General features: G+C 48.0%; 1 protein-coding gene across 1 annotated transcript in view; it reads left to right on the top strand.

Moving 5' to 3' along the window:
• stxbp5l (syntaxin binding protein 5L) overlaps nucleotides 1-10,000 on the top strand; it is a 132,169-nt gene that overhangs the window by 101,420 nt on the left and 20,749 nt on the right. The window contains exon 20 of the mRNA XM_062535238.1: nucleotides 7,173-7,367. Within this exon, the coding sequence (XP_062391222.1) occupies nucleotides 7,173-7,367 (195 nt within the window). The remainder of the gene's footprint in view (nucleotides 1-7,172; nucleotides 7,368-10,000) is intronic.

Raw genomic sequence — 10,000 nt, 5'->3', positions numbered from 1 at the left:
TTGTAAATCTGATCATGTCTTATCTTTCTGTGTGTATTTCAGTTGTACTGTTTGTTGGGCAAAGACATGTACAGCCATGGTTGATGCTGTGTGTGTGTGTGTGTGTGTGTGTGTGTGTGTGTGTGTGTGTGTGTGTGTGTGTGTGTGTGTGTGTGTGTGTGTGTGTGTGTGTGTGTGTGTGTGTGTGTGTGTGTGTGTGTGTGTGTGTGTGTGTGTGTGTGTGTGTGTGTGTGTGTGTGCGTTTGTGTGTGTGCGTTTGTGTGTGTGCGCATGTGCTTTGTGTGTGGAGTCTGACTTTGTTAGAAGGTGGTGAGGTGTTGCTTGCCTGCAGGTGTGGAGTAAAACATACATACCCCTGCCCCTAACACACACACACACACACACACACACACACACACATACACACACCCCTCCTCACCTGTCCTCACCTGTCAGTCTGAAAACAGTGCAGCACCTTACCCACTGGCCTTCACACCCAGCCCAGCTGCTGCGACATCACTTCCTTAGCAACCACACAGCAACCATAATCAGAGCGCCAGTGTTCCATGCACAAAGATTCAACACAAACCACTCAGAGGACCAGAGTCCTTTTCTTGTGGCCTAAACACGGCCTTTTTGATCTCACTGTAAGGAGGAACACTACTGTTGTGGCGTTAGTAAACACAGCCTTTTTTAATCTCACTGTAAGGAAAAACACTACTGTTGTGGCGTTAGTAAACACGGCCTTTTTTACTCTCACTGTAAGGAGAAACACTACTGTTGTGGCGTTAGTAAACATGGCCGTCCAAGTGTAATGTGGATCTGGAACTCATTTGGTAATAATCCAAACGCCAAAATTGGAGGCCTTTGAAAGTGGTTGCCGGGAGGTTGCTAAGCAAACAAGCTTGTGTGTTGTGTTTGTTTGTGATGTGAGTAGCGTATAGTTCACTCCCATCCTTATCTGAGGTAACCATAGCAACTCCATCTGTCAGTCAACGCGTGGTTGTGTGGCGCAGGAGAGGAAAAGATTCCTTCCTCGTGCTTTGCATGAAAATGTGGAGCAAAAGATTTCACCTGTTGTTCTCTCCTGCATCAAGTGCATCTTCCCCCCGACTAATGCAGCCCTAACACAAAGGCTGATCTGTTGGAAACTAATGCAGCCCTGACACAAAGGCTGATCTGTTGGAACCTAAAGCAGCTCTGACAGAAAGAGTGAGGAAAGTGAGTCATCAGCCTGGAAGAGTGGACGCAACGTGGATACAACATGGACAAAATGGACATTATGGTCTATCAGATCTCTTTTCCCGAGGAAGTCTTCGTGGACAGACTGTGACTGGCCAGCCTGTTGCTCTGTGATTGGCTGACCTGCCCTGATGATGCGGGAGTGGAATGATGATGGCACACTTTGGATCCGCTTTTTACTGTGCCCATGGCACACACACACACACACACACACACACACACACACACACACACACACACATTACTGAGACACTGAACTGATGTGGACAATGTGACATGTTTGAGATGTGCCCTCATTTCACCCAGTTTCCGGTACCTTGCAGTTTCTTACTGCAAAATGCTTGCAAAATGTGGAAACTCCTTTTTCAGTTTTTGGAAAAAAAAAATCATAATTTTCTGTTCAGATGTGGTTTGTTTTCTGTTTCTTTTGTTGTACGTGTGTGTGTGTGTGTGTGTGTGTGTGTGTGTGTGTGTCTGTTGCCTCACATAAAAGAGATTTCATGCTCCGCACCCATTCTAAAAGATGAAAGACTAAAAAGTTATTATCAGGAAGATGATGAAACACTTGACATGTGTTTTTAAATATTATATTTAAGTGTGTGTGTGTGTGTGTGTGTGTGTGTGTGTGTGTGTGTGTGTGTGTGTGTGTGTGTGTGTGTGTGTGTGTGTGTGTGTGTGTGTGTGTGTGTGTGTGTGTGTGTGTGTTCAACACGTAGAGAGAGCAGTAGAGTCTCGGGGCCAGATGCTCGTTTGTGAGTGTAGCGTTATCAACGTCATGTCCAATCTGCAGGAACGGCACGCAGTCACATGTCAGTTTACGTGCTCTTCATCAAACCCTCAGTCCGCTGGGCAAACAGCACCCCCTATCGCAATACACGAACATTACCAACTGAACAACATACTTCAATCACAAGCGCATTTCTCCGCCCCCTACCGCAATACACGAACATTAGCAACTGAACAACATACTTCAATCACAAGCGCATTGAAGGAAGTTAATGATGACAACATTAAAAGGAATGTAAAATGTCAACAAGAAAATAATGAAGAGCAGTAGTTCTACTCAAACTACTTGTGCACTTACAGTAGACTATGGAAGAGTGGTCACATCTCGCAAGAAGGAAAGTTTAAAGTGGATGACGTGAAAGTGAAAGTAAGCATTCGAAAGGCCAAAGAAAGTTAAGGTCGCTTTTGATATACTGTAGTGCAGAGGCGCACAATGGGTGCACTACTGTAGGTAGCAATTTTGTTGTCTTTGAAAAGTTTCTGTTATTGATGCATTTAACCGTAACATCTGGCCCTCTGTGTTCTGAAGTGGGCACAGAAGCGTTAGCACATCTGGCCCTCTGTGTTCTGAAGTGGGCACAGAAGCGTTAGTACATCTGAGCGTTAGCACATCTGGCCCCCTGTGTTCTGAAGTGGGCACAGAAGCGTTAGCACATCTGGCCCTCTGTGTTCTGAAGTGGGCACAGAAGCATTAGCACATCTGGCCCTCTGTGTTCTGAAGTGGACACAGAAGCGTTAGCACATCTGAGCGTTAGCACATCTGGCCCTCTGTGTTCTGAAGTGGGCACAGAAGCGTTAGCACATCTGAGCGTTAGCACATCTGGCCCTCTGTGTTCTGCGGGCAGGTTTGACTGTCGTGAGTGTCCTTGTGTGCCTGTCAGAGTGTGTGTGTGTGTGTGTGTGTGTGTGTCTGCTCCACTGCACGCTGTTCATACTTCCATGTCTCTCTCCCGTCATCTTTAGTTTGTTGTGTTGATGAGGTTTGATGAGGTGACTTTGGTTCTTTACTTTATTGGTTCGTTTGCTTGTTTGGTTTGTTGAGGTGATTAACGACTCCTCTCTTTCCTATGTTTCATTGCAGTCAAAGGGCCAGGCAGAAAGTTAAGTCTGCCCACTGATCTAAAACCTGAACTGGGTACGGTAGGCCAAAATGTGCAGACTGCTTTCTTTCTTTCTTTCTTTCTTTCTTTATTCCTTCCTTTCTTTCTTTCTTTCTTTCTTTGTTCCTTTCTTTCTTTCTTTCCTTCTTCCTTTTAGTTATTCTTCCTTTCCTGTCTCACCTTTCTTTGTCCTGGTATGCATATATTTTTCCATTGGAGTTGTTCTCTCCTCATTTGATTTGAATGTTTTGTGTTCATTTGAGACCAACTTCTCTGCTCATCTCCAGGAGAAGTCTTTGAGTTTGTGTTCCTCTAAATGACTGTTTTCATGTCTGTTTTGAATGTTTCTGTTGAATGTACATTTTGCAAGTGTTTTCAAAGGTAGATGGTTGCCCCATGCGGGTCGTGTGTAGGTGATCTCTCAAAGCTTGCTCTTTCGTGATTGGACCATGCTCTGCCTTTCTGCCCATTCTCTAACCTGATTGGATCATTCTTTACCTTCAACCTCCACTCTCTAATATGATTGGACTATGCTTTACCTGCAAAAAAGTCATCTCAAATGTGATTGGATCATTCACTGCCTCTACAACCATGCTCTTTTCTGATTGGATTCCTTGATAATGTTGCACAGCCTTGCTTCATCGTGATTGGACATTCACCTCCATTCTGAAACGTTCATTACCTCCCACTGAACCACCAAGCTTTAACATGATTGGACCATTCTACATCTCTGAGCCATCCTCTAATGTGATTCGACCATTTTGTAACTGCAACTGTCCACAGCCTTTTCTTCATCGTGATTGGACCATGCTCCCTTTCTATTGGTGGTCTTGCTCCATTGTGATTGGACATGTGGGCTTGTCACTCTGCATCTGTGCTCCTGCCTCTGGCTGAAGCCTCCTGCTCTGATTGGTTTGCAGGCTCCTGCTCTGACTGCCTTAACCAATCTCTTCCCTCCACAGCCTCTGCAGCCAAGCTTCTAAACACCATGGCCTCCATTAGAACACATCAACAGTGGGGAGAGTTCTAGAATAATGAGCTTCTAAACAACATGACCTCCATTAGAACACATCAACAGTGGGGAGAGTTCTAGAATAATGAGCTTCTAAATACCATGGCCTCTATTAGAACACATTAACAGAGTTCTAGAATAATGAGCTTCTAAACACCATGGCCTCCTCTAGAACACATCAACAGTGGGGAGAGTTCTAGAATAATGAGCTTCTAAACACCATGGCCTCCTCTAGAACACATCAACAGTGGGGAGAGTTCTAAAATAATGAGCTTCTAAACACCATGGCCTCCTCTAGAACACATCAACAGTGGGGAGAGTTCTAGAATAACGAGCTTCTAAACACCATGGCCTCCATTAGAACACATCAACAGTGGGGAGAGTTCTAGAATAATGAGCTTCTAAATACCATGGCCTCCTTTAAGACACATAAACAGTGGGGAGAGTTCTAGAATAACGAGCTTCTAAACACCATGGCCTCCATTAGAACACATCAACAGTGGGGAGAGTTCTAGAATAATGAGCTTCTAAACACCATGGCCTCCTCTAGAACACATCAACAGTGGGGAGAGTTCTAGAATAATGAGCTTCTAAACACCATGTCCTCCATTAGAACACATCAACAGTGGGGAGAGTTCTCGAATAATGAGCTTCTAAACACCATGGCCTCCATTAGAACACATCAACAGAGTTCTAGAATAATGAGCTTCTAAACACCATGGCCTCCATTAGAACACATCAACAGTGGGGAGAGTTCTAGAATAATGAGCTTCTAAACAACATGGCCTCCTTTCAGACACATAAACAGTGTGAGGAGTTCTAGAATAATGAGTTAGTACAACTGTAAAGACATTCTGGGATCTAGATGAATGTTCTAGAAAGATACTGAAAGTTTTAGAAAGATGTAAACATGTGCCTCTGGATATATTAGGGATAAGAGTGTATTTTAAGAGCTAAGTGTATGATAAGATAATATTATGATCTTCAATAACACACATGCAGTATTTATTGTTGCACAATGTCCTGATTCTGAGGTCAGTAAATTAGCTTTTCAAATGAACGTTTATGATAAATATCAACTCCAATCAGGCAAGTTTCATACCGAGAGCTCTGTGTCAGATAGTTAATTATCTTGTCACCTTGTGGAAAGAAATGCAGATGTCAAAATCACTTGGACAAAATTGGTTTGGGTTGATGATGGTTCTCTTTAGCGAATGAAAAATCACTTCTGACAGCTGAGGTGGTTTTAGTGAAGTGGCATGAGAGGTTTTCTAGGGTAATATGCACAATCTCTGTCTGAGATTAAGGACCCGGAGAATGTCAGATGAATGGTGATTATCATTTACCGCTAATGAAGTGCGTGTGTGTGTGTGTGTGTGTGTGTGCGCGTGTGTGTGTACATGCGTGTGAGTGTAGGGTGGGGTGGGTAGAGGGGGGGTAGAGGTGATGTTTCATTGTCTCCTGATTCAGACCCGTTTCACTCAGACAGTGACCTGGCGCTGCCGTCCACCCCGTTCACCTTTGACCTATGACATTTGGCTTCCTGGAAAGGATCTCAATTCTAGAGTATCAACCATCTCAAATAGAACCTAATCCGTTTCCCATGATGCCCTCTGTGTGGGTGGACAGGTGGCCCTGGTCCAGGTCTCTCTGAAACGAGGTCCTGAGGGCCTGACTGGGCACTACCCTGGGCACTTCTCATCCTCTGGCCACTCCCACAGCTCACCTGCCCCAAGCAAACATGGCCGACCCCCAGGGTCTGGGCCACTCCCACAGCACACCTGCCCCAAACAAACATGGCCGACCGCCAGCGTCTGGGCCACTCCCACAGCTCACCTGCCCCAAACAAACATGGCCGACCGCCAGCGTCTGGGCCACTCCCACAGCACACCTGCCCCAAACAAACATGGCCGACCGCCAACGTATGGGCCATTTCTTCATTCCTGCCGCAAACAAACATGGCCACCACCCTCAGAAAACACCCTCAATCATATGGTCATGTCCCCAAGGTGTTTGTATGTGTGTGTGGGAGTGCAGAAAGAGGATGACAAACGCCCGTTGGATGCTGGACCCGACTCGTCTGATACTCCTCCATCCTCCCCTCCCTGCTTCAGTTCTCTCCTCCTGGGCATTTGTGTGGACTGTTTCTGATGGATGTGTTTGAACTGCTTGGATTGACCTCTTTCTAATGTCTGCCCCTTTTTCTCTGTCTCATCTTTACCTCCCTCCGCCATCTCATCCCCCTCTCTCTCTCTCTCTCTCTTCTCACTCATCTTTCATCTCTCTCTGGTTTTATCTTTCATGACTCCTCGAGCATTATGTCCTCGTTCTGTTCCTTATTCCCATACTCTTGAGTCCTCTCTCTCTGTCTTTCATCTCTACTCGTTCTCTCATTCTCTCTCTCTTTCATCTCTACTGGTCCTCTAGTCTGTTCTTCTCTCATTCTCTCTCTCTTTCATCTCTACTGGTCCTCTAATATGTTCTTCTCTCATTCTCTCTCTCTTTCATCTCTACTGGTCCTCTAATATGTTCTTCTCTCATTCTCTCTCTCTTTCATCTCTACTGGTCCTCTAATCTGTTCTTCTCTCATTCTCTCTTTCATCTCTACTGGTCCTCTAGTCTGTTCTTCTCTCATTCTCTTTCTTCTCTCATTCTCTCTTTCATCTCTACTGGTCCTCTAATCTGTTCTTCTCTCATTCTCTCTTTCATCTCTACTGGTCCTCTAGTCTGTTCTTCTCTCATTCTCTTTCTTCTCTCATTCTCTCTTTCATCTCTACTGGTCCTCTAGTCTGTTCTTCTCTCATTCTCTCTCTCTTTCATCTCTACTGGTCCTCTAATCTGTTCTTCTCTCACTCTCTCTCTCTTTCATCTCTACTGGTCCTCTAGTCTGTTCTTCTCTCATTCTCTCTCTTTCATCTCTACTGGTCCTCTAGTCTGTTCTTCTCTCATTCTCTCTCTCCACCTCCATCTCCTTCATCTCTGTCTCTCCTCTCTCTGTGATTGGTTGGTTCATTGCCTGGGATACTGTGTTGATGCTGTTGCCATGGTTGCAGATCATGTGAATGGCCACTGTCCGAGCCCCGCGTCCTCCCAGCAGGCCGTTGTGGGGGGGCGGGGCCGAGTGACGGGCGGGCCGGCGGGGGAAGGGATCCGATTGGCCCGCAGGGGCCCCGGCAGACCGCCCTTCCGAAAAGCCCAGTCCGCCGCATGCATGGAGATCTCCCTGCCTGTCGCCACGCACACCGAAGGTGTGTCCCGTCCCCATCCCCCTCCCCAGCCCTCTCCACCCTCCACCCTAACACTCTCTCTCTCTATCTATATCTCTCTCTCTCTCTCTCTCTCTCTCTCTCTCTCTTTCCCTCTTTCTCTCAGTGTTATTCTCTCCTCTGTCTCCTCTGCCCTGCTTTTTTCTCTGTGATGTTTCCACTTCTCTTCTCTCCTCCTCTTCTCCTCTCCTGTTCTCTTCTCCTTCCTCCTCTCTCCTCCTGTCCTCTTCTCCTCTTCTCCTCTCTCCTCATCTCTCTTGTCCTCTTTTCCTCTCCTCTCTCCTCTCCTCCTCTTCTCTTCTCCTCTCTCCTCCTCTATCTTGTCCTCTTTTCCTCTCCTCTCCTCTTCTCCTCTCTCCTCCTCTCCTCTTCTCCTCTTTCCTCCTCTCTCTTCTCCTCTTCTCCTCTCTCCTCCTCTCCTCCTCTCTCTTGTCCTCCTCTCTCTTCTCCTCCTCTCCTCCTCTCTCTTGTCCTCTGTTCCGTGTGTCCTGCTGCTCCTGCTGCTCCTGCATTACAGTGCATGTCTGACAGTCATTCAGGAATGAGGGAATGCAGAGGGGTGAGTCAAAGGAGGGATGGATGGATGGATGGATGGATGGATGGATGGATGGAGGGTGAGATGGATGGATGGATGAATAGATGGATGGATGGAAGGAGGGTGAGATGGATGGTGGGAGGGAGGGATGGATGGATTGATGAAGGGAGGAAGGGGTGGATGATTGATGAAGGTATGGACTGATATATGGAATGATGGATGGAGAGAGGGAGGTGTGGGAGGGTGGGTGGATGAAAAGAGAGATGGATGGACAGGGGTTGGTGGGAATGCTGGAGGTTGTCCTCAGGGGGGTTGTGTGTGTGTGTGTGTGTGTGTGTGTGTGTAGGGGGTGCTCTCTCCTCATGTCCTGGGGTGATGTGTGTCGGTGTGGAGGTTCCTCCTCTGCAGTCTCCGTCAGCACCACCCTGTTAGAACCAGCTTCAGCTTCAGCTTTGCTCTCGTTCACCAGCTCCAACTGCAGCATCCTCACCTGCCACCCCACCCCCCCCCCCCCCAGAGCTCCACCTGCCATCCCCACTAGAGCTCCACCTGCCATCCCCCCCCCCAGAGCTCCACCTGCCATCCCCCCCAGAGAACTCAGCCAGTTTCTGTGCTCCCCTCCATTGGAGCTCCAGCACCGTTGATCTGAGTAACTTTAGCGGAGAGAAAACTTTGTTTCCTCCGTCAGTCTCTCTCACGAACATTGTTTGTCTGCGCTCCGGCTGGCGGCCCTCTTTGAAGAGATGAGAGAGCTGAGAGGGGATGAGTCAGACAGAGAGAGAGAGAGAGGGGGGGAGAGAGAGAGAGAGAGAGAGAGAGAGAGAGAGAGAGAGTCAGACAGAGAGACAGAGAGAGAGAGGGGGGGGGAGCCGTATCAGGCTTTCACAGAAACTTGTGAGCCAGCGTGACTTTGATCTCTGGTATGTTTGTGTCGACTGAGCAGCCAAACATGGAGGTGAAGTCAGCTTCCTCTGGGTCTGCACACGCTCACTGGAGCTCAGCGCAGAGTTCCTGCCGCCCGGTTACAAGGGCACCGCCACCATCTCACCCAGATCTCACCCAGATCTCACCCAGATCTCACCCGGATCTCACCCCGATCTCACCCAGATCTCACCCAGATCTCACCCGGATCTCACCCCGATCTCACCCAGATCTCACCCGGATCTCACCCCGATCTCACCCAGATCTCACCCCGATCTCACCCCGATCTCACCCAGATCTCACCCAGATCTCACCCCGATCTCACCCAGATCTCACCCTGATCTCACCCAGATCTCACCCCGATCTCACCCAGATCTCACCCAGATCTCACCCCGATCTCACCCAGATCTCACCCCGATCTCACCCCGATCTCACCCAGATCTCACCCCGATCTCACCCAGATCTCACCCAGATCTCACCCCGATCTCAGCTACACCCCAACAAGACCCCAACCAGAACCTAACCAGAAGCTTGTCACACCATAGTCAGATCCCAACAAGGCCTTAGCTAGACCCCAGACCCCAGGCACCACAGCCTACACGCTCATTCAGAACCAATCGGGTTCTACCAGACTGGGCTGACCTGCAGAGATGACATCACCAGAGGAGGTTTGTATGTAGAGAGCAAACGCACTGGATTACAGAATGATGGTGCAGTATCAGGTCTCAGAAGTCTCCACTACAGGCCAGTGAGCTGAGGACTAAGGTCTGTTAAGTTAGCTAAGGACTAAGGTCTGGTCCTGTTAGCTGATTATCTGAGGGCTAAGGTCTGGTCCTGTTAGCTGAGGACTAAGGTCTGGTCCAGTTAGCTGAGGACTAAGGTCTGGTCCAGTTAGCTGAGGACTAAGGTCTGGTCCAGTTCTGAGGAATAAGGTCTTGTCCTGTTAGCTGAGGACTAAGGTCTGGTCATTTAGCTGAGGACTAAGGTCTGGTCCAGTAAGCTGAGGACTAAGGTCTGGTCCAGATATCTGAGGACTAAGGTCTGGCCAGTTAGCTGATTAGCTGAGGACTAAGGTCTGGTCCAGTTAGCTGAGGACTAAGGTCTGGTCCAGTTAGCTGAGGACTAAGGTCTGGTCCTGTTAGCTGAGGACTAAGGTCTG

The sequence above is a fragment of the Sardina pilchardus genome, chromosome 4 (assembly GCF_963854185.1).
Source record: "Sardina pilchardus chromosome 4, fSarPil1.1, whole genome shotgun sequence".
NCBI classification, from domain to species: Eukaryota; Metazoa; Chordata; class Actinopteri; order Clupeiformes; family Clupeidae; genus Sardina; species Sardina pilchardus.
The sequence above is the reverse complement of the archived record's forward strand: the minus strand, read 5'-3'. Positions and strand labels throughout refer to the sequence as shown.